Genomic DNA, 27,991 nt, shown 5'->3' on the forward strand with positions numbered 1-27,991 from the left:
CATCACATAAACCAAACACTGCCATGTGTTGTTTTATTAGAAAACATCCAAATGAACACAGAAATTCAGACAATGAAACGCGTCAAAAGAAAAGCAAACGACAAAAATGAAAGTAACAATTATAATGAGAGCAAAAACTGCAGCTTACCATCTAAGCACTGCTTTCTTCTCTGTGGACTTTTACCGACCGGGAAATCTAAGCCAATGGAAGTATTTTCAGTACTGCTAGATTTGGGTTAACCTGGAAGACAGAGTTCGAGGACTTTCTGATAGTATGCTTGTGTGCTTTAAAATCAGCAACAAATTTCAATGTGCTAAAAAAGAAAAACAGTATATCCTAAAATGCCAAGCTAAATGTTTAAATGAGGGATTTACTTCTTCAATAAAATACAAAACGTCATCCTATCCGATTCTCCCTCTGACTGTTTCTGAGCCTAGGCTGCTTCGACCCACACAAAATAAGAACAACAACACAACTGTCCCCCCAAAAGCATTTATAGCAATATCACATAACCATTAAATAAGATAATCAGAGCACAGATACGGGAATGAAAGAAGTGCTGTGCTGCGTGTGAGTCAACAATTACAAATACAAAGAAAAGATTTCACAAAGATACACAAAGTCTTCCATGACGACATAATTTTTTTTTTTACATGACATCAAGGCCATTTTTGCTTTGAGAGCTTTACTCATAGTTGGACATCACTTCCAAGAAATAACATTCTTCACTTTTATCAGACCATTTTTACTCAGAGAGACCTTAAAGTGAAACGCCGGCAAACATCTTTTGACTCTCCAACACCCACCTGCCTGCAGGCTTGAAAGGTGGCTTTTCGAGGCAGAAAGGTGGAAATATTCTGCAGAAAACTTTTAAAAGCAGATTGATGCTCTTTTCCTGTCATTACAATGAGCCAACATGGATTCAAAGCAACCGCAAGTACTGTTTTTTGAAGCCACCATTCAAGGCTATAAGGCAGACGATTTCATTGTTTTTGGTGTGAAACTTCAAGGTTGAGAAGCTGACCTCGCTCTCCAAACATTACATTACAGCTCTGATTGTTCTGAGGGTGCCTTCTCTCAAACAAATAATTAAGAACTTTGTCGTGAATCTACTCCTCTATTTGCTTATGTACAACCTATATACAATCACATTATGACTTCAATTTATTTATTGTCATTTATATATGCATCTTCTGTTCGTCTATAACATTTTTAAAAGCTCATCAGCTCATGCCTGCTTCGCTCTGTTATTCAGATATTTCCCAAACAATTTGCCCTGCTTCTCGTCTAATTCCTAAACTGTTGTGTCGCTGACTCGTACGGTCAAAGTGAAGCAGGTCGGCATGATTTTTTTTAATAGAATGACGCTGAATCGAAGCGTCGCTTGGTCGATTATTTCTAATTCTTGGTAGGTGACGCAGTGCGCAAGTATCCTATTTTGCTCCGCGGTACAACGCTGGCATTGTACAGTATTTGAGGTAGATAAGAGGAGACACTACTCAGCACTGTATGGTTAAAAGCAAGCGGCATCCTACTCTTGAATACTGCAAAGCCCTTAATTGAAGCTTGCAAATTAAATGAGACCGCCGCCGTGTGCCAATAATGATTATACAGCTCGGTATCCTACAGCTAATCAATGCACTGCTCCGATGCATTAATTTAAACAGCTATTAGAGTAATAGTCCCTTTTCCCTTTGGGGCATGTTTAACCTGATTTTCCTTGTGGAGTTTTGTTGGAAATGAGGCAGCAGAGTACCCCTAACGACCACAAGGTGGGGTGATTGTGCCGCAAAAAAACACAAGTAAGTATTAAAGGAGCACATGTGTAGCTTCGAGCAGTCTGTGTGAAGGTGTATATGCAGGACTGAGAAGCAAAGTCTTTATATTTCCGCCCTTTGATCAGTGTGAAGAGCTGCAAGTCGTAAAATTACATGTTGGTGGATGAGTAGCCTCGTTAATATCTCTCTGCGTGCGAGAGCGAAATACGCCGATTCTCGTTTCACTGCGTGTTGTGTTCAGGAAGCAGCGATGGTGGTGCCCCCGCTGAGGCGCAGCAGGATCTGCTGACAGTCCTGCAGGGATCGACGGTCTCCCACCCGCTCCAGGGTTCGCTTGGCCTCGGCCAGCAGACGAGCTCGGTGTCCAGGCGGGGTTAGCAGAGGCATGGGCAGGTGGCGGCAGGCGAGCAGGATGGCGTGAGCCCTCTCCCTCTCACCCAGAACACACTCACCGTCTGACAAAGAGAGGACCAAAAGAGGCAGATTAGTGACTTCTGCCTTAGTGTGTGTGTGTACTTACTCCCTCCAGGAATTTGAGACATTGCGATCGCAAGTAAGTAAAATGTATTTATATAGCACCTTTCACTGACTCAAAATCACAAAGCGCTTTACGACAATAATAATAAAACAAGGATACAAACAACGACAAGAAAGCTGTTCATTCCCCCCTGTGGAATTGTCAGAAATGCTGCATATTTTCTGTAGAACTGCAGCATTTTATTACTATTATTATTGATGATCAGAAATCATGGCAACATAGAACGTGGCCGTTTAATATCGACATACCCACAAACAAAACAAAATGACCTGAGCACAGCCGTGTGTTATGCATGTTATGTACGGATGTTGAATTGTGTGTAAATTACTCTTATAAAGGTCTGTTGATCAGTTCATCACTTTTTGTGAGGCTTTGTTTTGCGAGTGTTAAAATAACCCTCCATGCTTTTATTTTTAAGTTTTTTTTTTTTTTTTAATGTTGCAGGCTTTTATTTTTGCCACCATTCCAGCGGCACAGGAATTTTTTAGAAAAGCTGCCACGAATTGAGGCATTTTAGGCTGCAACAATCGCGAAAAAAGCCCACGAAATCCTGGAGGGACTGCTTAGATGTGTGTTGGTGTAGCATTTTAATTCTGCCAATAAGAGCTAAGAACGATCATGCAGAATCTGATTGGAACAAGCCTCTAAAGTTGAAGTTAGACTCTGAGTTCTTGGCTATGAGTCCGTAGTGATGCAGACTCTGTGGTCTGCAGCTTTAATCAGAGTGTCAGTGAGTTGGAGTGTTGCTTACCGGCTGTGTAGGAGTTGTGTGTCCGCCGTCGAAGGTTGTGCTCCAGCAGCTGGTGTGTCCGTGTGGGACTGGCTCCAGCCATCAGCCTCACTGTGGTCTCATGAAGGAACACCTGGGGGAAAAAAAACACACACAAGAAGCTCAATCACTGTCATCAAGGAGTATTTAAAACACTGAGTGGCTGAATGATATGTAGCAGTGCTGTCAAACATGCGGCCCGCCAGAGGGTCCAATCCGGCCCACGAGATGAATTTGTAAAGCATCCCAGCTGTACCTTGTGTTGTGCCTGTCTGTAGCACTGTGTGAGCTTTCTTAGTGCGCTGAAGTCCCTCTGGAAACCAGCCAACTGGGATCCAGGAGCTGGTCCAGGTTCTCCATTAGTGCTGCCTCCACGTTGCCATAAACTGGTCCTCAAGGTCAGAAGAAGATCACAGACCAGCAGCTCAACCCCCTTGGAAGACAAAAAAGAAGAGCTGTTGGGTATGCATAAATACCAAGTAGGATTAACCTGACGTTGTAGGTGATGTACGTTTGCAGCGTTTAGAAGCTTTTTTCATGCATTTGGTAGCAGAGGTTTGATTCAGATTTCATCACAACCCATCACCTCCAGCTAACCGCTATGATTACAGCTGCACCTTACCCAATGCGCATGCCAGAAAGCAAAAGTAAAACTAGTAGTGACGCTCAGTGCTGCTGAATGTTAGTGTCGGGGTGTGTAGCGGGTGTGTGCAGATCGGGGAGGCCTCTGTACTGCACTGCAGACACATTGCACTGGACTTCAGGATCATGCAATGCAACTACAATGCACCACAGCCACCTCCTGCCACCCACACTGCGCACACACACACACACAAACACACTTACACACACACACAGCCCCATGTCAGCCTGTCCTCCCCCTGACTGAGCATGCAGTGAGTGTGAATGTACATAAGCATAGCTAAGAAACTTCAGCAGGTCAGGGTAATTTAAAACAGAACATGCGCTTTTATGTTTGTATGTACTGCATGTGTCCGAGACAGCTGATGCCCTAACAAACCCTCTAACCCAGGGGTGTCAAACATGCGGCCCGCGGGCCAAAATGGGCCCTCCAGAGGGTCCAATCCGGCCCACTGGACGACTTTGTAAAGTGTAAAAATACAGAGAAGACATTAAGTGCAAATTTTAAATTTGTAAAACTGTAAATTTAAAATAATTTCTAGACCATGACAAGTTGTTTTGATCATAAAGTAAAATACTGTATTGCTCGTTGTTCTTTTGTCATTTTGTTTCTTGTTTTTGTCGTTTTGCGTCTCATTTCTGTAATATTTTGTCTCCTTTGTCTGTTTTTAATTGTTTTGTGTTTCCTTTTTGTCTCGCTTGTGTGTTTTGCTTTATTCATGTGTAATTTTTGTCCCGTTTTTGGTGGTTGTACATTTTTTTGTCGCTTTGTTACTTTTTTGTCCGATATTTTGTCTCTTTTTTGTGTAGTTTCATGTCATTTGTCTCATTTTGTGTCTCGTTTTTGTCATATTTTGTCTTGTTTCTGCTGTTGTTCGTCTTTTTTTGTCAGACTTTGGTAGTTTTGATCATTAAGTAAAACACTGTGTCATTCAGTTTCAGATACCTGTGACTTTGTAGACACTCTGATCTGTAAGTTTTAATGTGTAAATGATAAACTGAGCCATTATGTAGCAGAAATATAGTTTATTTTTCTGAATAATTTTTGTTTGTTCATAATATTTAATAAAAAATATAATTCATTAAATGGGAATATTTGCAGAATTTACTTTTTTACACTAAAACAAAGGAAAGATTTGGAGTTGTGGTTATTTTGCTGTGATCTTACTGGTCACTTGAGATCAAATTGGGCTGAATGTGGCCCCTGAACTAGAATGAGTTTGACACCCCTGATCTAACCAGACATCAAGGAGAGCGCCTGTGTTTGGAGAGCTGTAAATAAATTCTTTGTTCTCTACCTTGTTCAGCCAGTTCCCAGACTGTGCGAGCGGCACTGAGATGCTGGAGCGAAGGTAGCTGCTGGCTCTGTCGCAGTGGGAAAGGCAGCTTACTGCCCCCTCTCCTTTCAGAGGGGACAGACTCATCTGGACCGCCTTGCAGAGAAGCAGCACAGCCTTGGGCAGAGGGTGACTGAAACAGAGAGAGGGACAGCGGGAATGTAATAGTGACACTTTGAAACTTTTCCTAAACTTACTTTAGAATTTTGAATCGAAGCCGAGAATGAACGATCAACTCCAACATCTTCACTTTGCTTTTTTATGGTGAAATAACTCTCACACAGTAACTGCAGAGCCATGTGAAGGTTCACGCTAAAGTTCACGCTGCAAAACACATTACCTTGTGCAACAGTTTTCCACAGACTGTTCAGTCATGCAGCTATTACACCTTAACTGATTCTGCTTAACTGTCATTTTTCAAGGCAACAAAAATCACATCTTATCAAGATTTTCCTTCTTTTTCATTGTATTAATCACTTGTAGAGACGTGTATTGTGAGAGGGTTCATTTCACTTACTCAAGAATGTGCAGAGCTCTCGGCATTCGCTCTGCCTCTACCAGAAGTGATCTCACGGCGGCGTCATCGCCCTGCAGCCAATGAACAGCAGCTTTCAGGACCAGAGCCCACCAACGGCTCACCGGGTCTCCAACTGGCAGCAAAAAAAAAATGAGGGAGATAATGTAGAAAACTGTAAGCCTGCCAGTGCAATTGGTGATATTCCAACAAAAAAAGCTAATCCCAGGAGCTATCAGGTGTCAGCAAATCCGTTTAGTTGGACTGTAATGGTTCCGATAGCTCAGCTGCTTAATCCTAACTGAGGAGACAGTGGCCCCGTTCACAGCTGGAACTAACACACATCTACGGTGACCTGATCACAAGAAAACAGCTCTAAGCACCTGAGATGTGTTGAGGAGGCACCTGATGCTCAGAACACATTCAGAGGTGCTCTTCACTGCTTAGGGCTGCATTCTTTCAGCAGTGTATAGGTCAGGGGTGTCAAACATGCAGAAAAGACATTCATTTCAGATTGCAAATTAGTAAAACTATAAATTTGAAATAATTTCTAGACTATGACAAATTGTATTGATCATAAAGTGAAATACTAGATTGTTCTTTTGTGTCTCATTTTTGTCACATTTCGTCTTGGTTGTTTTTTGTCTTTTTTTGACTGACATTTGTCGTGTGTCTCATCTTTTTGTTGTTTTGTTTCCTTTTTGTCTTGCTTGTGTTTTTGTTTTACTTTTGTCATTTTCTGTTTCGCTTTATTCATTGCTTTGAGCATCGTTTTGTCATTTTGTGTTTTTTGTCTCACTTGTGTTGTTTGCCTATTTTTTGACTTTCTGTTTCTCGTTTTCGTCATTTTTTCTCGTTTGTCCGTTTTTTTGTCGCTTTGTAACTTTGTCTAATTTTTTGTCTCTTTTTCGTTTTGTTTTGCGTCGTTTTTGTCATTTTGTTTCTTGCTTTTGTGATTCTGTCTCTCATTTTTATAATGCTTTGTCTTTATCTGCTTTTTGTTGTTTTGCTCATAAAATAAAAATACTCTTTCAGTTCCAGATGACTAAATGTTTTGTGTCTTTGTAGACACTATGTGATCTGGAAGTTGTAATGTGTAAATGATAAACTGAGGCATAATGTTGTTGAATTTATTTTCCTGAAGAAATGTCAGTTTGTTCATAATGTTTTGTAAAAAGATAAATCCTTAAATGTGAACATTGTTGCACTAAAACAAAGGAAAAATGTAGAGTTGTCATTATTTAGAGGTTTTTGCATGATTTTACTGGTCACTTGAGATGAAACTGGGCTGAATGTGGAACCTGGACTAAAATGAATTCGACACCCCTGATCTTTCGAGATGAGTTTTGAGTGATTTCGTTTGCTTGTAACACTTTAAGAAATACTCCTGGTGTGTACTCTTTTCATTTCTTCTTCTTGATCTTGGATTTCCTGGTAAGACTACTAAGCATAGAAAGTGCATTGCTGCCACCTACGAGTGAGAACAACACTGGATTTAGTCTTTCTGGGGTGTGGTTCTGCTCAGGCGGTTGCTTTAAGGACCAGTGCCAGGTCAAGCTGGCCGGCACACGTCTAATTCAGTAACTCATCCGTCTCTCTCCTTGGAGCTGCCATCATGAGATAAACCACAGCACAAGTTACAGGGAGCCAACAATATGCAGCCTCTGTTGGAAGAGTATGTTTTGTTTTCTGCGTGCACTCTGGCAGAAGCCATTCAGTTACATGTGTGGTTGATGGCAGTAATAAAGTCTGTGCTTCAAGCTTTCATCACGTGTGCGTTGGTCTGTGCTGAGGAGAACCTGCAGTAGCTGCTAAATGAAAAATGATGTGTGTTTATTTGCATATAAAGTGGGGAATTAAAGTCTAACCATGTGGAAATGCGTGCAAATACCAGGTGTGAACTGATGTACTTGTGAAAATGCATGTTAATTCCTGGAGTGAACAGAGTCGGTTATGATTCATGCTTTGTTTTGTTTTTTTGTAAAGGAGCAGGGTTGTTTCTCTTCATCCTGCTCATACCTGGAATGGTGGTGTGATTGGGTGGAGTCGAGAAAGGAGGAGGAGGGGAAGGAGAGTCTTCTGTGCAGCTGTTCAACAACTGAAGGAACTCCAGGGCGCTGGAAAACTCCCTGAAATGGTAACAGCAGGAAAACTAAATAAGAAACGATAGCTGGGAGAAACAATCTAATGATTTCAAGTCAGTCAGCTAATTACAACGGCAGCAATTTAGAATACACAAGGTGTGGCTGTTAAATAATGAGACTAATACTGTAATCTAATGTTTAAGCAGATTCAAACTTTCACAGGCTGTTTATGCTGTCTGCTGATCCATGGTTTCACTAACATTAGTCTCAATTTTTAATGACCACACATACATTTTGCAGCAAATTTGACCATTGGTTTAAACTGTTCAGTCAGTTGTTTCAATAATGCATGCCAACCTCCGGTCATGCATTTGATGTATTAATGCTCAATTACGTTTTAAATCCATTACACTGTGAGAACTAAACTGCAGCTTGACTTTTAATAAAAGATGGCAAATCAAATCACAGCATCCGTCAGAAAAAATTAAACGACATTATTGCGCCAAATCGTTTAGGTCGAGATTATAGATGCAGAGTAAATCTTTAATTCAAACCAAACTGTGAAAAAACACATCAGCTGTGGACAGTTAGAGGTAGAGGGTAATGCTGATGCTGTTACCGCCTTACCCGGACTCATTCTTGCGTTTGCCTGCATCAGAGTCGCTCTGTGGCTGGATGAGGGAGTGAACGGCTCGCTCCAAAAGTTTCCTGCAGAAGCAGCGATGCAGCTGGGCAATAGGGTCAGCTAAAAGAGGATCAAGAGGAAAACAGATAAGTCAAAGCACACAATACATATATTTTTGAATGACAAAGTCTTTTATTGTTCGATTCATAAAGAATAAACAATTGGTTCAAATGGGATTTTACTGACTAAAACAATGTAAGAGTGAAATGGCGTATATTCACAGCATACACTGCAAAAACTCAAAATCCTACCAAGTCTATTTGTCTTATTTCTAGTCAAAATCTCTCAACCCACTTGACTGAAGATAAATTCATTTAACAAGTGACATTTCAGCAAGATGGAGGGACTTGTTTTAAGACAACGCATCTTAAATATCTTGTTAAGTCAAACAAAAATCCTAAAAATATCTAAAGGGATTACATATATATATATATATATATATATATATATATATATATATATATGTAATCCCTTTAGATATTTTTAGGATTTTTTTGGAAAGATTTACATTTTAAATTTTTTTTAAATTTTGTGCCAAATTGCGGATTTTTTTTTTAAATAAAATTTTTAAGGGAAACTTTTAAGGAATTTTCTTCCTGAAGGTTTTGCAAATTTTTATAAATTTGGGGATTTTTTGCTGAATTTTGGGATTTTTTTTCAGACAAGGCAAAAATATTTTTTGTGCCGTAAATGAGGACAACAGGAGGGTTAAGACACCTAAGCTTGACAATCCTGGTAAAATAGAGCTTAAAATAAGTTTCCCCAGTTAATTTTAAGACCTCAATATTTTAAATATCACATCTTATTTCCAGAAATCTTACCAAGTCATTTGTCACTTGTTCTATTGGCAGATTTCTTCATTTATTTCAAGGTAAAAGTTCTTTGAAATAAGCTTTTTTTTTCTTATTTTGAGAGGACCATTTTTTCCAGCGTACCTGGGTCTCTCTGAGAGGTGTACACTCCATCGCTGCTCTCCGACTTCACCGACCAATCACAGCTCAGGAAGAACTGCCTTCCTAATGGAGTGAAGAGCCAGCGCAGGCAGTCGGGGATCGGCTTGGTCTCTGATTGGTTGGCTACACTCTCTGCACAACCCAACAGGTAAGCCTGGGGGACAGAAGAAAAGATGCTCACGATGGAGTTTGGATTTAAAAGTATGTGGAAAAAAGTGACGTTGGGACCAAACGGGAGACGTACAGGCAGGCAGGAGAGATGGTGACCCAGCACGGTGCGCAGGGCCGTTGCCCGCGGTGACATAAATCTGGGCAAGCTGTGCGGGGGCCATCTTTCCTTGGGCGCTCTCGCTGAGGTTGACGGCGCTCAGAGACAGAGACAACGCCCACAGGCTGCTCCGCTGAGGCAGTTTTCCTACAGAGAGAGCAGATATTGTATCACTATGCTCAAACCGTCCTGGCATGTCAAAGTGTAAGCAAGATGGAAAACTGGCCCGTTGTCATTAATGGAATACGATTGTACAGCCACTTAGCATACAACATCAGGCTATTTTTATCCTCAACACTCACCTGTCAGTTGCAATTGGCTCAGCCGGTGGTAAACCAGCGCAGCATCCTTGGCGCTCGTCCTCGCCTCCTCCCCCTCGTGCTTTCCTCCGACTTGGTGAACCAGCCATCCCAGGGGAGTCGGACGATGCAGCAGTAGCGAATCAAATTCCAAGAGAGCGAGCAGACCAGATCCAGAGTGGTTGAGGGAAGAGCTCTCGTCAGGACAGACAGGCAAGTTTCCAAGCTGGCCATTGCTGCCGTGTAATCTCCCTGCAGCAGAAGAAGAAGAAGAAGTAGAGAACTGTTCAGTATTCAGCACAGAGCGACACGAGAGAAAAGTTGTGTAAGGTCACGGCTTAGATATGAAGATGATTTGAGCAAACGCTAAAAATAAAACCAGGCAGGGAACAGGCGGGCTAAACTGAGACACCAAAACGGTGGGAATCAAAGCAAAGCTGTGTGAAGTGCTCTTCAACGGGTGGGAATAAAAAGTCTAATCTAAATCTCCAAGCGCGTCCCAAATTGGAGAAAAGAACAAGCGGATCCAAAATTCACATCACATGAAATGTATTGAGTGTGATCGTTTCTTTCTATATTTGGAAACGCTACCTCGTTTTTTTTACAGAAGCTTCTCTAATGCACGAGCATCAAAAACAGTGTTCTTCGTTTGTTTAACCCTCCTGTTATCCTCATTTACAGGCACCAAAAAATATTGTTTCCTTGTCTGAAAAAACCCCAAAAATTTAGCAAAAAAAATTTCCCCAAATTTTAGAAAATGTGCAAAAACCTTCAGGAAGAAAATTCCAATAATTCCTTAAAAGTTTCCCTTAAAAGTTTTTTTTTTTAAATCTCTAATTGTGGCAAGAAAATGCTTCTAAATATTTTCAAAAAATTAGTAAAAATCTTCTAAAAATTATGAAAATATCTAAAGTGATTACATATATATCAGCTTTTCTTTAAGAACATTCACACAAAAAAAATCAACCAAAATCCAGCGAATTTCGCTGGATTTTGGTTGATTTTTTGTGTGAATGTTCTTAAATATTTTAACATTTTTTTCCACCGAAGAATATTCAAAGATTTCCCAAAAATGTTGAAAATGTGGACATCAGAAGCTTCGCTGTGAAAATATATATATATTTTCCACATTTTCAAACTTTAAAACAGGTCAAATTTGACCCGCAGGACGACACGAGGGTTGAGATGTCTTCCGGTCCTCCCGAGCCCAGATCTCCACTCACCCTGGTGAGATGCAGATCTGCTTGTTTCCGGTGCCTCCAGAAGGACACGGACTTCGGTGAGTGGAGGGGAGTGACGGGCTCCCACAGGTACAGCACCCTGACACAGCCCCACACTGCTCCCACCCCACTCAGCACCCACACCATCACCCACGGCAACAGACACCGCAGCCAAGATGCTGTAGGATGGGAAGAAATGAAACATGAGACAAAGTCTTTGTGCATTTCAGAATACAGGGGGTCCTCGACTTACGTTGGAGTTCTGTTCCTACTGATCTATGCAAGTCGATTTTTGCCATAAATGTCCGAAAATGTAAACAAAGCCGCTATGTGCATCACGTTATGATCAGTTCTTCCAAAAAGCCATGAATACCAATGACTTTCATGCATGTATGAGTCATTTTACAAGATAACAGAATATTGTAATGGACTGATGCTGTTGTTGTTGTTTCAATGTTTATTGTTCAGTTAAAAATTTACCTAATGTCAGCGAGCGTGCCATGTTTAGTTAGCTCATCTCTGATTGGCTGAGAGTCAGCAGTAGTGTGTGTGTGTTGCTCCATGCCGTACCAAATTCTGGAGATAACTTATCGGCTTTTTGGAGTTATTTTGGCGTTGGCTACTGCCCACAGTAGACTGTGTGAAGGTTCAATAAACGACCAGAGAACCCGATAAAGTCTCACTCATCCATCACGGAGGGTTGCTACAATATGTTGGACTGTTTTTACAACTTCATCGATGTTCGTCAGTGTTTCGCCCTGTTCCCAGTGCTTTATTAAATCTAATTTCACTTCCGTAGAGATGACTTTCCTTTTCTTCAAAGCATCAGAAGAGTCTGACTTACGCTTGGGAGCCATAATGAAGGGCAAAAAGTTAACGAATGTAACACGATCCAAGGTGGCGTACAACCAGAGAACGTAAACAAAGCCGTCTTATAGCGCTGCGTGACAATATATTCATCCGCTCCGCTTGTCAACTCGTTCCACAAAACCAGTTCTGACGTAACGATGAAACGCCGTAGGTCGAGGACGTTGTAAGCTGAGGACCCCCTGTACTCCACAACAAATACACGACAGACTGGACAACCTGTGTTTCAGATATTCTTTTGAACTTGGAGCAGGAACTCACCAAAGTCCTGCGTGTGACTTGGGAACCAGAAAAGTGATCTAGCTGGGCCATGGCCTGTAGACAGGCTGGGGCTCCCTGAGGCCTCAGAACCCAGCAAAGAGGGCAGAGGGTTTAGGGACAGGCAGAAGAACGTCAGAGCACAGAGGAGCAGTCGAGAACGATCCATCACTCCAACAGAGGAGGGAGAGTCCGGCTCAATTTTCATCTAAGAGACGACAAGAAATACAGAGAACAAGTGCATGATAATTAATAGAATGTTGGATTGTAGAACTGTAATATGCAGACGTGCTATTTATTAAACTGAAGTCAAACTCTATATACAGTGAGACAGCAGAACAAGATTAAAGAACTAGAGTGGGAAATTGAATTAAAAGGTAAATAATGTATCTGAACATTTTTCTTAACCACGTTCTCACACACTTTGTGGGAATAAATTTTAGTTGCATGACAGCTAGAATAAAAAAAAAGGCCATAATGCCTCGTGTAGAATATAAACTAACTCTTGTGTGGGTTGGGAAAGGCCGGGGAAAATATTAGCCTGACAAGTGCAAGAGAAGAATTCTCAAACTAAATTTTCATTTAAGAGATTGATGACCTCAGCTGCTATTTAAGAGAGATATTTCAATAATACTACAAAAAGCCATACATCAACTGCACCTCGCATTAATACCCAGAGGGAGCAGGAACTGTTCTCCTCTTACATCGATAGACCCAAGCTACATCCTAATCACACAGACACCCATAACTGAGGATGAAAAAAAGGAGAGCTGTCCCACTCATGAAAAGTGGGAAATCACCAGTTTATGATGGATTTTCTGTGGAATGTTATAAAAATGATGAGATATTTGTGCCCCAGTTCTGCAAAAGTTCACCAGGAAACTTCTGAAAATGATAGCAACATTTAGTGAAGCCTCAATATCTTAAAATTCCACAGAAGGATAGAGATAGAACAGACCAATGTCACTTAAGACGCATAAGTCTGCTCAATCTGGGCTGCAAAATATGACCGAAAAAGCTGGCTTTACATCTACAGCATGTTTTACCTAATATTATACATACCAGCAATTTATGAAGAACAGCTCCTCTTCTATGTATTATGTGGTTAAGGGAACCCAAAATGTGCTGCTGTTTGTTTAAATGGCAGAAAAGCATCTGATAAGTTGAAATGAGGCCATACCACCCTTTCTGGACCTTGGTAGTCGTTTTGTGACCCTCTTACTGTTAAGATTTTTTTCCTATCAGTATTAGGATGAATCACTGTACCAGGTGAGTTAATGCTAGTGGCTTTCTGAAGGTGACATCTTAGCTGTTGTGGCCGACCTACTGACATCTTTTCACGCTGCTCTAACACCATTCAGCCACACCCTGAACTCCAAGGCTGTGCAATTCCTTGGAATAAGTCTGAGGTCAGTCATTAACTTTAAGTGGGTTCTTAAGGGGAAGAAGTGTCTTAAGCGAGACCGTCAAGATGTAGAAGAGCTGCACCTACTGAATTATAACCTAGTGATACAAAAACATGAGACTAAGTCAGAGAAGTGGGAGAAGATCAAACATGAACTGTCAGGAAAAGCTGATGTTTAATGATAGCAGCCTCCCCAGTTGAATTACATAGTCAGATGTTGCAAATTACAATACCACGGTCATCTTTAGGAGGTGTGAAAATACAGTTAAACAGAAAAAAAATGATTAGAAATCCCCCTGACTCCTGCTTTGTGATTATTTGAGGCCAGATCTGAAATACTGAACAAATCTAAAGATTTATTTGCTCTTATTGCAGGTTCCAAAATTGCTAAATTGCCTTATTTGGAACACTCAGTAAATGCAGCGGTTGAGACTATGAGCTTAGCAGAATAAAGCTGATGTATCTTTATGTGTGTTACCTGATCATGGTCCAGTAAGGGGCTGCCGGGCTCTGAGTCGACGCAGTAAGGAGAGAACTGGTGAGGGGAACCAGAACCGGAATCTGAGGCTGGAGGTGACATCATCACTACCTCCTGTTTGAGCTCTACGTCCTCAGATATCACCACTTGCTCTGAGATGGAGAGAAACTCTTGTTAGAATCTCAAGTTGTGATGAATTCTGATCTGCGCAGAGGTTTAACTGCTGTGAAGCACTTACTGTTCTTCTGGTTGGCCATCTTCAGGGCCAGGTTCTCCTGTCGTAGCTTGTGGTTGGCCTGTTGCAGGTACTTTATGTGGTCGATGGCCTTCCTCAGCACTCCTGACTTATGCATCTGAGAAGAAAGACATAAAGGACGATGTGTTAGGTTCCTGTTACTGGCACAGTCATTAATGAATTCACATCATACAGTCTTAACCCTCCTGTTGTCTTCATTTACGGGGACCAAAAAATATTGTTTCCTTGTCTGAAAAAAATCCAAACATTTAGTAAAAAAATTCCAAAATTTTCTGAAAATTTGCAAAACCGTCAGGAAGAAAATTCCAATAATTCTTTAAAATTTTCCCTTAAAAGTTTTATTATAACCCCTTAAGCTTCAGTGTACCGCCGGCGGTACACCTACTAATTTGCATAGGAATTTCAAGAATGTCCGACGGCTGCAAACCCGATTATACAAACACTATACGCCGATGGAAAGCTTAGATTCTCAAGAATCCGCCGGAATAAACCACTTTCAGATGTGATTACCACAGCGGGTGAGAAAAACACATTTGTCCGACAAAAACGAATATTCATCCATCCGTTCTCTGTACACGGCTTCAACGCACACAGCGCGACTCACATTTCCGGGTTCATTATTACACACAAAAAAAAAGATTCCACAAAAAACGGCCATAATCCAACCTTTTACATCCAGATGACACTAGCCAGTAAACTATTTTATCCAAAACATGTCCTGAAGTCTGTATAAAATCCCCGAATCGGTCATTGTCAAGGAAATGCACCTCGCGATGCCCGTCCAATATTCTCAGTATTTTTCGTAATTTTTTTTATTTAAAAATAGAATATTAGCGATTTTTTTGTACTGAAAACGGCTGGAATTGACTGCAGCTTAAAGGGTTAAAAAATTCCCCAAATTTGGCAGGAAAATTCTTGTAAATATTTTCAAAAAAATGAGTAAAAACTTTCAAAAAAAATCCTAAAAATATCTGAAGTGATTACATATATATTAGTAATATTTCCTTTAAGAACGGTCACAAAAAATCAACCAAAAATCCAGAGAATTTCACAGGATTTTGGTTGACATTTTTTGTGAACGTTCTTAAGAAAAAATTTTAACATTTACTTTTTTCCACCAAAAAATGTTCAAAAATTTCCCAAAAATGTTGAAAATGTGGACATCAGAAGTTTCACTGTGAAAACATTTTTTCTTTTTCCACATTTTCAAACTTTAAAACCAGTTAATCTGACACGAGGGTTAAAGTTTTTCTTTTCAAGTGTTAAAATCATCAACCTTTGCGTCGCTTCCCATGACCAGATCTCTGAGCTCCATGATCTTGTCATTGATGGAGGACCGATATCGCTTCTCGATGATGTTGTGGGTCGTCCTCCTCTCGCCCTCCTTCACTACGCCTCCTGGTCCGACTACTCCTGCCGTCACCTGGCTCTGCTCCATAGCCGGTCTGACTCCGTTTGGACAGTGAGAAGAGCCTGGCTGGAGCTGTTTGATCGGCAGCTTGTCTCCTCCTCCCATTACAACAGGGACGGTGGTGAGGATGTTGCTGCTCATCAGCGTCTAAAGACAGACGATCAATTTAGGGTGGATATTAACGCTGTGGCGACTTTTAAGATATCAAATAACAACACAAAACCTTTAATCCATGATGCATACCGGGACTTGCAGAGCTGTGTTCTGGATGGGCGTGGTCAGCGTGGTGATCCCGGTGGGGCTCTGCATGGTAGACAGCACCTGTGTCCCGTCTGGTTTGAGCGTTGTGAGAACCAACGAGTCTGTCTTCAGAATCTGAGGCTGCTGGACCAGAACCTGAGGAAAAGCCATCCAAAAAGTTCATGTAAGACTTTTTTTAGCTTCCTTAAAACAACAAAGCATGGTTGTACTCAGATCAGCTCGTCTCATCCTCTGCATCTGCATCAATGTGAAGAAATTATGCATTATTAGGTAACTTTTATTGCTAGATATCAGTTACTGGTAACAGTTTTGGCTGCTTATGAATCTGAGGCTGCTTACAGGTACTTGTTGCACCTGCTGTTGCACGGTGTGGACTGTGGTGGGCGCTGTGGAGAGAGTCTGGATGGTTTGACCTGTCGGGGTCAGAACACGCTGGTGCTGAATGGTCACCGGTTGGAGCTGTGGTGACGTCATGATGCTCTGCATCTGTGGCTGCAGGACTGGAGGGACAAAATGATGCACGATTTACAAGCTACGGTCAAAATACACTGCAGTCTGGACATACATTTTTAAAACAAAATATAATGCAGCAACAACAAATGACTATCAAGAAACACTATAATGTACTGTGTGATAAATTTATAAATAAGTACACTATCAGTCAAACGTTTGGACACACTCAGTGGTTTTTGTGCAATTACTTTATACATTGTAGAATAATACTGAAGACATCAAAACTGTAAAAGAATACAGATGGAATTATGTTGTAAACCAAAAAGTGTTAATGTTCAGTGTTTATCTGCAATGTAGAAAATAATTAGTGCTGTCAAACGAGTACAATTTTTAACCAGATTAATAACAGGGTTGCTGTGGATTAATTTTAATTAATCACAATTAAATATCATTCATTTGTAATCTATATTAATTGCATTTCATTTTGCATGTGCACTCAAGAAAGAAGGGAAGATAGATAGACGGACGGATGGATGGATGGACGGATGGACGGATGGATGGATGGATGGATGAATGGATGAAATTTCCCACTGAGACAGTCAATGTGTGCGACGGTAAGTCTAGGGATTTTTAATCATTCTGCACTACAGATGGAATAAAACAAATAAATAAAAAGCACTGAATGAGAATGTGTGTCCAAACCTGTGACTGGTCGTGCATAAATCTTGTGTATTCTCTCAAATTGTGTACATTTAAATCAAACACCCTCCTGTCCTTCTCTTTATTCACCTTGGAATCCAGGAGCAGGGCTCTGATGGCAGATGACGGGGTTCTGGATGAAGCGCGACTGTCCACCGTTGGAGGCGATCATCACCGTTTGAGCCGCCTGAGTCTGGATGGGCAGAGGCGTCTGGCTGTGGGTCTGAACCAGAGTGTGGACCGGGAAGCTCTGGGTCTGCATGGGAATCCCCTGGGCGTGCATCTGCATTTCAGTAAGATGCAGATGCATTTATATTAGAATTCATGCCTCCTCAGAGATGACCGTTTAAATTTAATGCAACATAAGATGGATTTTCTGTCTTTTATTAGACCGGTTTAGGATAACGGTGCTTCACTCAACGCAGTGAACTGTGTCTGTCATTTTGACAGCTTTGCTATAGTTTTGCTGAGGCATGTAAAAGTGTTTGTAGGGATGCTGAGCTGGATATTATGTTTTACTGTGTGTCAGTACAAAATTTTTCTTAGGTCAGCAGAGGCTTTTTCAGTGTAAATCGCAGAATAACACAAAAGTACCACATATTTTCTCCACAATGGACAGCTCAATTTCATTTTGGGGAGAAGGACTCTTGATAACACTCTAATATTCAAAAGTGCAGCACTATTCAAACTGTAGTTTGAAGAGTCAGGTTTGTTCAAGATTAAACCGAGTGACTTCATCCACATCCTCATAAGTGTGCAACAAGAGCACATTTTTAAACGTGAAGACCACAGTCTATCGTTTTTGTATAGTGGTTAGACGCTTAAATCATGATGCTGATTAATGATTGTTTAACCCTCCTGTTGTCCTCATTTACGGGCACCAAAAAATATTGTTTTCTTCTCTGAAAAAATCCAAAAATCCAGCAAAAAAATCCCCCAAGTTTCTGAAAATTTGCAAAACCTTCAGGAAGAAAATTCCAATAATTCCTTAAAAGTTTCCCTTGAAAGTTTTATTTTAAAAAAAAATCCCCCAAATTTGGCAAGAAAATTCTTGTAAATATTTTCAAAAAAATGTGCAAAAATCTTCCAGAAAAAATCCTAAAAATATCTAAAGAGATTCCATGTAAATCTTCTAATACTTTCTTTAAGAACATTCACACAAAAAAATCAACCAAAATCCAGCGAATTTCACTGGATTTTGGTCGTTTCTTTTTTTTAAAGAAACATTTTTAACATTTCTTTTTTTCCCCACCAAAAAAATGTTCAAAGATTTCCCAAAAATGTTGAAAATGTGGACATCAGAAGCTTCACCGTGAAAATATATATTTTTCCCCACATTTGTAAACTTTAAAATGGGACAATTTTGACCAGCTGACAACATGAGGGCTAGTTTTGCAGGCCTGCCGCTGAGCTAGCTCACTGGTTCAGTATTTCCAGCCTGCACCTACACTCTGATCACCAGGTGTGTCTGTGCCTGACTTCTACCTCTCGAGTAAATATCAAATGCAGCTCTTGTTCCTGGTGTCAGATGGTTGGTACCTGGATGGTGGGCTGGGCCGTCTGCTGGGGCTGCGGCTGGATGGGTTGGACCACCTGAGGCCGTGGCTGGAGGAGAGGAGGGCTGCGGGTCACCTGCTGCTGCACCGAGGAGGCGGTGGCGGGTGAGGGCGTCTGCACAGGAGTGAGGGGAGGAGTGAGGGGCACAGACTGGGGGGACAGCGTCTGGGAGGAGGCGAGGCTGACGCTGGAGCTCTGGTAGGCAGCAGCGGTGGGCGTCTGGGGAGTCTGTTGAGTCTGAGGGGTTTGAAGGGCCGGTTGTGGGGCGGAGTTGGTGCCAGCGCTCTGCAGAGAGCCTGATGCATTCATCTGGTCCTCAAACAAGTCTGGGAAGTCGCCCACCTGGTTGCTGACAAACTGCAGCATCTCTGAGAAGATTAACAAACAAAAAGAAGATTGAAACAAGTTTGGATTTGACTAAACATAACTAATATGAAGAGGTAAATGTTGCTTCACTGTAGATCTGGCTAAGATGTGTGAACAGAGTTTTACTGACAGCAGATAAGACAAGAAACTCAGAGAGTACTTCAAGACTTGACCTTGAAATGGCACAGCTACTGTTGTGGCCATAAATCAGTAAAAAGCAGCCTTCAAACAGATAGCCTTGAAAAAAGGTTTACTGATTGCCTCAAAAGAGAGTGGCAGAAGCAAAAGAGCACTTTGATAAAAAGTCTGGCAGCTCTGACAGTCCGTACAGACAGATGGATGAATGCAACCATTGTGATGAAAAATATTCACTGCGATCATGTTGTTCAGCACTGGTTTATATGCTGAGCCCCACCAAAATGCATTCAATAACAACTGGGTCCTTACATACCGAAGGGAAACAAAACTAGAATAGACTAGAAGAATGGGCTTTATTGGCATTATAGAGTGTACATCGAGACTGGAGAGCGTCTCCTTTTCAGTGCAAACATAGCAGAAGGTGCAACATAAAAACCTTAAAGTAGCCCAAACAGTCTGTATTTACAAAATACAGGATAAATGTCAGAAAATATACATATCTTAAAAAATATATGAGAATTGTAAAGAAAAGAAAAGAAAGAAAAATAATGTATTGCACTGTAAAAAAGTGTGTTGCACACTTTGGTATGATTGCATTGTACGGGGTGAGTGGATATGAGGCAGTATACGTAACCTAAAGTGAATATTAAGGTAGTACGGAGCAGCAGCAGAGACAGTGATGAATATTGCACATTTTACATTATATCGTTGGCTGGGTTGTTACATGTAAGAGTTCAGGGTGGTGATGGTTCTCAGAAAGAAGCTGTTTTGAAGTCTGTTTGTCCTCGCTTTAATGCATCTGTAATGCCTCCCAGAGGGCAACAGATCAAAAAGCTGAGAACTGGGATGTGAATGGTCCTTGATGATGTTCTGAGCTCTGCTGAGGCACCGAGTGGAGTAGATGTCCATGAGGGAGGAGAGAGGACTACCATTACTTTCTGCATGTGAGGAGTGATCAAAACGTTCTGATAGTGTTGTGTTTGGAGTGCACAATGGTCATAGTATGCATGTTTTTGTGACCACTAGTAGTTGCCTGTCCAAACCAGAGCAGAAAGAAAACATGACGTTCTGAATCACCTAGCATCCAGGATGAGTCTACCTTCATGTGGGTGATCATCACTGGTGACAAGAGGTGGGTCTGCAGCTACAACTGAGACAAGATCGAGCTGTTTTCACAGTGGAAGAGCCTATAGTTCCAAAACCTTACAACAATCACGCAGTTCAAATGATCTGAACCATGCTACGAGGCCACATGGTTCCTTAAATAGAACATAATCACTGCTCTTCATCCACCCTACTTTCTAGATTTGGCCTCTAGTGACTCCTTCCTCTTCCCCAAAATTAAATTCTAGTTGCAGAGTTATCATTTTCACATCATTTAGGAGGTTCAACGTCATTGAAGAGGATAGTTTACAGAACAAGACTTTTAAAGGGCACCGCAGAAGTGCTCGAAGCACTTTATCACCGATTAAGGAAAACACTTCAACAGGGAGGGCTGCCAACTTTAAATCAGAGACAGGTTTATAATTTTATAGGCATAGTTGTTTTGCCAACTTTGTTTTCTTTACAGCTATGAGAGGAAACCAGTCTGCCAAAGTCCTTGTGGTCCATCACTGGGGACAAAACATGTCCTTCATGATCCTTCAGGTCCTTGGAACTGCAAGACTTTTAACAACAGATTTACAGAGGTCATGCAGATGTATCCCTGGCTAATCTATGTCCCTGATAGCGCATATTGGCGGAGCTGTCAGGGTCAGTGAAGTAAAGCACAGCCTGTAGCCTTGAACTTAGTCCTACTGTAGGAAAGTAAGAGCAGAATCCAACGTGGAGCACATTTATCTACAGAATGACGTTAGACGACTGATGAGACTCTTGGTTATGATGCAGATCAAATCACTTACAGTGCATGCCAGATATTTTCAAACCCTACCTACCTACATACAATACTTTTTGGGTTTTTAAATGTCTTGTCATTTTTTCAAAATAAAAGACTGAAATATCCAGTTTACATCTGGTAAGTATTTAGACCCTTCTGTTAGCATTTGGTTAAAGCACCTTTATCAGTAATGTTAGCCTCTAGTTCCACTAACAACAGCGGTAAACGTCTTCAGTTAGGACTGCTCTATGTTTTTCTGCATCCATCTTTCTCACTCCCTACTGCAGAGAAACGTCCACACAGCATGACGCTGCCGCCACCGTGTTTGACTATAAGGAGGATATTAATGAGTTGATGCTCACTCCCTGGGTTCTTCTACACATTCACACTGTTGGGAATTGTGGCCAAATAGCTCCATCTTGGCTTTAACAGATCAGAAGATTTTGCTTGTGGTGGGCTGAGAGTCATTCAGGCTTCTTCTTTGTAAAACCCCTGCAGGCTTGTTTGTGCCTTTTAATGAGGAATGACTTCCGTCTGGCCACGTTTCCATAACGGTGGAGAGCAGCACTGATGGTTGCACTTTTATGAGATTCTCTCACCTAAACAAAGGAACAATCAGTCATGGTGACCATTTAGTTTCTAGCTACCAGACTGAACAAGACTCTTCATTCCCAATTACTCAGTTCAGTTGGGCGGCCAGACTGCTGGTGTTTCCAAACTTCTTCCATCTGAGGACAATGGAGGCTACTACAGACATTTTCTTATGTCTTTTGTAGATCTACAAACAATTCTCTGGGCTTCACAGCTTTGTATCTATTCTGAGATATGCCATCATATAGACAGGTGTGCTTTTTTCTTCATTACATCTCATGAACTGTTTGGCACAGGAAGACTCCAATCAAGGGGTAGAAGCACTTCAAGGACCACTGAAAAAGCACGATACAACTGAGCTCGACTGCATAACAAAGAGTCTAAATATTGATATAAATGGAATATTTCAGTGTTTTCAGTGCCGATAAACAGAAAAAGAACTGTGTTTAGATTATTGACTAAATGAATTGATTCCATTACAGCATGAGTCTGAAAGATGACATAATGTTGAAAATGTAAAAAGATCCTACAACACTGAAAGCAGCCACCAAGTTAACAGTAAACGCTGCTTGGTTTGCATGTAAAATGTTTTCAAGATACTACTTTGTGGCATCAAAATGATGACGGACTGCAGTCGCTATGCATTCATTAGAGGTTTTGTAGCCATCATGTCTGCTCAAAATCACAGTGCAGTGAGGGACAAGTTACAACAGACTTCAGTCATATTTTATCTATTTGTCTAGTATCATTTCCTTCTTTACATTTTATCTTATAAATTAAAATGCTTCACATTCCACACTATTGCACTAAAGTTAATGCATTCTTTTTTGTGAATTGGCTTTTAATATGTTTAAACCACAAGGTACATCTGCAGGATCCATTGTACTTTTCAGTAATAATGATACTAAACCTCAAAACGGATGTAATATTAAATGTCAGACATATAAGGCTAAGTTGTACAAAAATAAAAGTTACAAAAATGTCAGCATTCTTCAATCTTCTCAGAGCAAGAAGTCGACATCCTGTCAGCTCTATCTGTTATCACTTGTTATATTTTATCATCGTGTAATAAATGAAGCAATAAAGGTTTATCTTCAGCGTAAGCAAGGAAAGCCAACTTCCCATCACCTCAATTTAAGCCTTGAAACCCAACAAGTTATCACAGATGTTATCTGCATGTATCGAGGGTCACAAAAAAAACAAATGACAGGAGAAGGACAGTATTTCCTTGTATTGTGGATGTGTGTAAATGTTGTATGCCAGCTCTGTCGGCACTGAGATGTTAGATGTAATAGAAGATCTTTAACTAAGCAACACTAGAGCTGGAAATATGGGAAAAAATATTTTACAGATACTGCACTAATATTTTCAGTTCAACATTCAATTTTCAGTTTGCAATTGATTTAACCCTCCTGTTGTCCTCATTTACAAGCACCAAACAATATTGTTTCCTTGTCTGAAAAAAATAAAAAAAATTCAGCAAAAAAATCCCCACATTTCCGAAAATTTGCAAAACCTTCAGGAAGAAAATTCCAATAAATCCTTAAAAGTTTCCCTTAAAAGTTTTTTGAAAAAAATCCCCCATATTTGGCAAGAAAATTATTGTCAATATTTTCAAAAAATGAGGAAAAATCTTCCAAAAAAATTCTAAAAACATCTGAAGTGATCGTGTATATTTATCAGTAAAACTTCTAATATTTTCTTTAAGAACATTCACAAAAAAAAAAAATCAAGCAAAATCCAGCGAAATTCGATGTATTTTGGTTATTTTTTTTTTGTGTGAAAATTCTTAGGAAACATTTTTAACATTTCTTTATTTCCACCACAAATGTTCAAAGATTTCCCAAAAATGTTGAAAACGTGGACATCAGAAGTTTCACTGTGAAAATACTTTTTTCCCCTCACATTTTCAAACTTTAAAACGGGTCAATTTTGACCCACAAGACAACTCAAGGGTTAAAATATGTGAATGAGCATTTCCACAAGAGGCACCATCTAAAGTGGTCACACGAGGACAGCAGGAATTTGCAGAATCATTGACACGACGGTTTAAAATGTAAGTCAGATGTGCAGCAAAATGCTATTAAAGAACAAGACTGGGCACAAACCATAGCGTGCATGCCTGATCACGCAAAATACGTTGATCAATGGGCAGCAGGAATGAGTTAAAATAAAATAAACCTTAAAAACCGGTCGTTTATGCCATTATTCAACAGCTACACCTCCTTTTTCCTAACTTTCAGTTTTTGTTATTTGCATAGTCTCAAACTGCAGTTTGAAATTGATTATGTGAACATTAACTGGCCTTTCTCATCAGGTGCTTTTACCTGCCTGTCACATATGCTTGCACACTTTCCGTATGCTGACACACTAGACTAGATGGTGCGCTTGTACACCTCCACAGGAGGCAGACTATTAGAGGCAAGCAGGACAAAGCCTCTCTGAGCCCCCAAAGCTTCAGACAAGCGAACACAAAGGGTAAATCCATCAAAGGGGGACAGTTTCCTCGGCTGCGGAGAGCAAAGAAAATAGCTTATATAACAAGATCTGCAGTTGCTAAGCGAATAATTGAGAGAGAAAGAACGTTCTAGATGAATATATGGTCAGCTCGAAAAAATGAATGTGTCTAGTATAAAGAAAAACAGCCAAATATGTTTTGATTTTAATAAATTAGGATATGAAAGAGGATGTGATGACTTTAAATATGCAAAATAAAAGCAGAAAACCCAAATCTCTTAAAAGTGTATATATAGAATATAGACTTTTCTGCAGTTGGAAGCTCTCCTTTATAGAAAAATGTGTTTTTCCATTAGCTGTGCGCAAAATGCAGACTGAGCGAAGCAAGAAATCAAGTGTGGACTGTTTGTGCTGCAGCTAGTCTGTGAATTCATCAGTCAAACCTCAGTTGTCATTTCTCTTTCACACTAACTGTACAGTCCCCTCTTTTGACACAGTGATTAAGTGGGATTACGTAACTATGACTGGGGGCGAGCTGCCTGCTCATTCTGTCTAAAGACCCCATTTGAGAGGAGAATTAACACCTGAGGCCACAGACAGGTAGAGTTTCAGAGAGCTGTCAAAGGTATGAGAGCATCATCTCCAGTGTTGTTTGTTCCATAGTCTTGTTAAGATCCACCGTGGCAAGCAGACAAAAAGAAGAGTGACGTCCTAAAACCCACACACACAGACACACGTGCACCGGTCCATCAATCCGGTCTGGTAACTTAGCATTCAGTAAAATTCCACCCTAATGGAAATCTGGTGACTCTGCGCTGGCCAGTGTTACACCAAAAGCCCCATCCTTTCACTGCGTGCCAAAGGGTGAAACTTGTTTTGATAAAAGGGAGACTGGATCAAGGATGCTGTTTGTTCGCTGGGTTTGAGCCTGGATCCATACAGAGATGTTGTCCCACAAACATTGCTCAATTGTTTCTGCATACCAAGGTTGGGAACAAGGCCTCAAATATGAATTATTTCCACTGTTGATCAGTGCTTCTTAAAGCCCAAGATGACATCCACATACAAATCATTTCTGCCACAACCCAGATGGACACTAACAACCCAGAAGAAACTCTGTTTACTGTTATAGTGGAGACGAGAAACCACAAAAATATTGCCATTTAAGAAGATGTAATCATAGACAAGACTCAATTAACCATCAATATAGGTAGTCAGTTTTATAGTTGACAACTAATCAGTTAATTACTGCTCAAAAAGATGCTGAGGTAAGAGACAAGCTCCCTTCATTCAATCCAAAAAGTAACTTCATACTACAATAAACTGCCATCCTATCCACTATACTGTTATTTTTTACTATTTGACACTTTTATTTATATTCATTTTGCATTTTTCTATCTATCTATCTATATGTATATATCCATACATATATTTATTTCTTGTGTGTTTTTATTCTTTATTCTTATTGTTTTGGTCTGGAACAGGTGCATTTCACTGGGCATTATACTTTGTATAATTGTGTTTGTGATAAATAAAGGTCTTGAATCTTGAATATAAAAGCCACACATTGTTTCTAAACTGCTCACCTAATACCTCTCGGCCTACAATGATAACAGTCATCTGGATGAGCAAGTTACACTCGTGTGTCTCTCTTCACTGCCTGCATTACTCAGCTTCCTGCTAAATGACACCTTAGTGATATCTGCAAATAACATCACCTGATTATTTTTACACTCAGGCCTAGCTCTTTGTAGAGACAGAGACAGTTTGAAATAACTACAACTAAAAACGTAAATTAAGTCGAAAGTGTTCCACTGTGCAAATAAAGTGTAGGGAGTGAATGATTTTGGTCATCTCGTGCTTCATATTCATCATTTTCTGAGCCATTTTAGAAGGTTTGTGTTTCATTTTCATCTTTTTTTTGTCTGCTTTTTTCATTTTGTGTCTTCTTTTTGTCATTTTGTTCCTTGTTTTTGTTGTTTTGTTTCTTCTGGGAACACTTCTGGGTAAACACTGCCTTTTTCATTTGTGTTGGGCTTCCATACAAACAGACTCACCCTATTTCTGGAGCAGAACCACTAGATTCTGACACTTTTACACGTAAACACATCAGCCGCAGCTTCAATTCAGATTCAGAATCTGAATCCATTCTTTTTTAGCATGCCAGCCATTTACACAGAAGGAATTCAGCTTGATGTTTGGTGCCTAACAGTACTCCCTGACATTGAGAGCATTTTTTTTATCAAGTGGAAGTCAAATAAACATTAACTTTAACAAGACAAATAAGAAGCACGTGCTGCAAATCGATGCTCTTATAAAGTAAACAAAATATTCACAATATCATTTGAAGAGATTGTTATTATTTGTACGGCTTGTGAACAAATGTGCACATTATTTGCATGTAAAACACAAAATCTCACAGTATGTAGTTCAGTAAATGTGAGAGTAATATCTCTACATTCTCTAATATAGTATTCACTTAACCCTTGTGTTGTCCCGGTTGTCAAAATTTACCTGCTTTAAAGTTTGAAAATGTGGGGAAAATACATGTTTTCACAGTGAAACTTCTGATGTCTACATTTTCAAAATTTTTGGGAAATCTTTGAACATTTTTTGGTGGAAATAAAATAAATGTTTAAAAAAAAAGAAGTTTCTTTAAGAACATTCACAAAAATCAACCAAAATCCAGCGACTTACACTGGATTCTGGTTGATTTTCTTGTGAATGTTCTTAAAGAAAAGTTTTACTGATATATATATATGTCATCACTTTAGATATTTTTATAATTTTTTGGAAGATTTTTCCTCATTTTTTGAAAATATTTAGAAAAATTTTCTTGCCAAATTTGGGTGATTTTTATTTTTAAATTAAATTTTTAAGGGAAACGTTTAAGGAATTATTGGAATTTTCTTCCTGTAAGGTTGCAAATGTTCAGAGACATAAAACATTTCAACATTTGTACATTCTTTACACAGGACTTTATATATTTTTCTTATTGTTTATTTATATTTATTGCACATTTTTGCTTATTTATCTGTATTTATGGTGGTGGAAACTGTACTCTTTCCCCTCCAGGATTAATAAAAATATTTCTGTTCTATTCTATATTCTACAATAATAGCCAAATTGGTTCCAATTGTATCATCTGAATCTCACTAACATAACAGGGCCTTCAAGACAGAGAAATGTTACCTTCCTTTTCACATCAGGTGTACATTTTAGAAAGTAAACTTTTAGTGTTGAGCAGCTTCACATCAATCATACAGAGCTTCCTCCACTCAGCACATAGAGGACAGGAAACAGACCAACACTTAGGAAACAACAACAACAGCCCTGCTACTCACCATCTATGTCTCCTAAGGTGAATTCGTCCCCTAATTCCGCTAAAGTCGGGTCCATGTTGTCCATAGACGGGATGTATTCTCCGCTGTCCATCCTGTGTGTCAGCGGCTCGCCTTCCCGGCTGTCACCGGAGGCTCGTAGGAGGAACGAAACGAGACCCGCAGGGCTCCTCTGAGGTGTCCGGCAACGCCAACAACACGCCTATCTCACCGCGAAATGTCTCCCGTAACCAAAACAACCGTAAAACAACACGAGAGCCTCCGGAGAGGCAGCCGTCTACGCCGTTAAACTCATTCACACCGATTTATGTTGGACGCGACGCCATCTTGTTTTACGCTCATTACGTCATTCACAAGCAGACTGTGTGGCCCGAGGAGGGACGTGATTGGCTCGGACCTCGCCGTTCTTGTCATGAGACCAGTCATCGTCGTCCAATGACGGGGCCGTATTTACTGTGGTCTGATAGTACGTCAAGCATCAGAAGCTCC

General features: G+C 40.3%; 1 protein-coding gene across 1 annotated transcript; it reads right to left on the reverse strand.

The window, feature by feature from the left end:
• Positions 1 to 19: 19 nt before the first annotated feature.
• Positions 20 to 27,864, reverse strand: srebf2 (sterol regulatory element binding transcription factor 2). Its single transcript, XM_051940929.1, is given in 22 exon segments — positions 20 to 2,234; positions 3,069 to 3,180; positions 3,343 to 3,519; positions 5,027 to 5,198; positions 5,583 to 5,715; positions 7,599 to 7,708; positions 8,291 to 8,408; positions 9,284 to 9,455; positions 9,546 to 9,593; positions 9,595 to 9,716; positions 9,872 to 10,003; positions 10,006 to 10,120; positions 11,092 to 11,267; positions 12,217 to 12,421; positions 14,097 to 14,248; positions 14,335 to 14,449; positions 15,629 to 15,910; positions 16,007 to 16,159; positions 16,364 to 16,524; positions 17,267 to 17,459; positions 18,716 to 19,101; positions 27,506 to 27,864. Coding segments are annotated over 22 exon segments (3,543 nt in total). The 5' UTR covers positions 27,597 to 27,864; the 3' UTR covers positions 20 to 2,016.
• Between the last annotated feature and the right edge of the window lie 127 nt (positions 27,865 to 27,991).

The sequence above is a fragment of the Acanthochromis polyacanthus genome, chromosome 21, assembly GCF_021347895.1.
Source record: "Acanthochromis polyacanthus isolate Apoly-LR-REF ecotype Palm Island chromosome 21, KAUST_Apoly_ChrSc, whole genome shotgun sequence".
NCBI lineage: Eukaryota > Metazoa > Chordata > Actinopteri > Pomacentridae > Acanthochromis > Acanthochromis polyacanthus.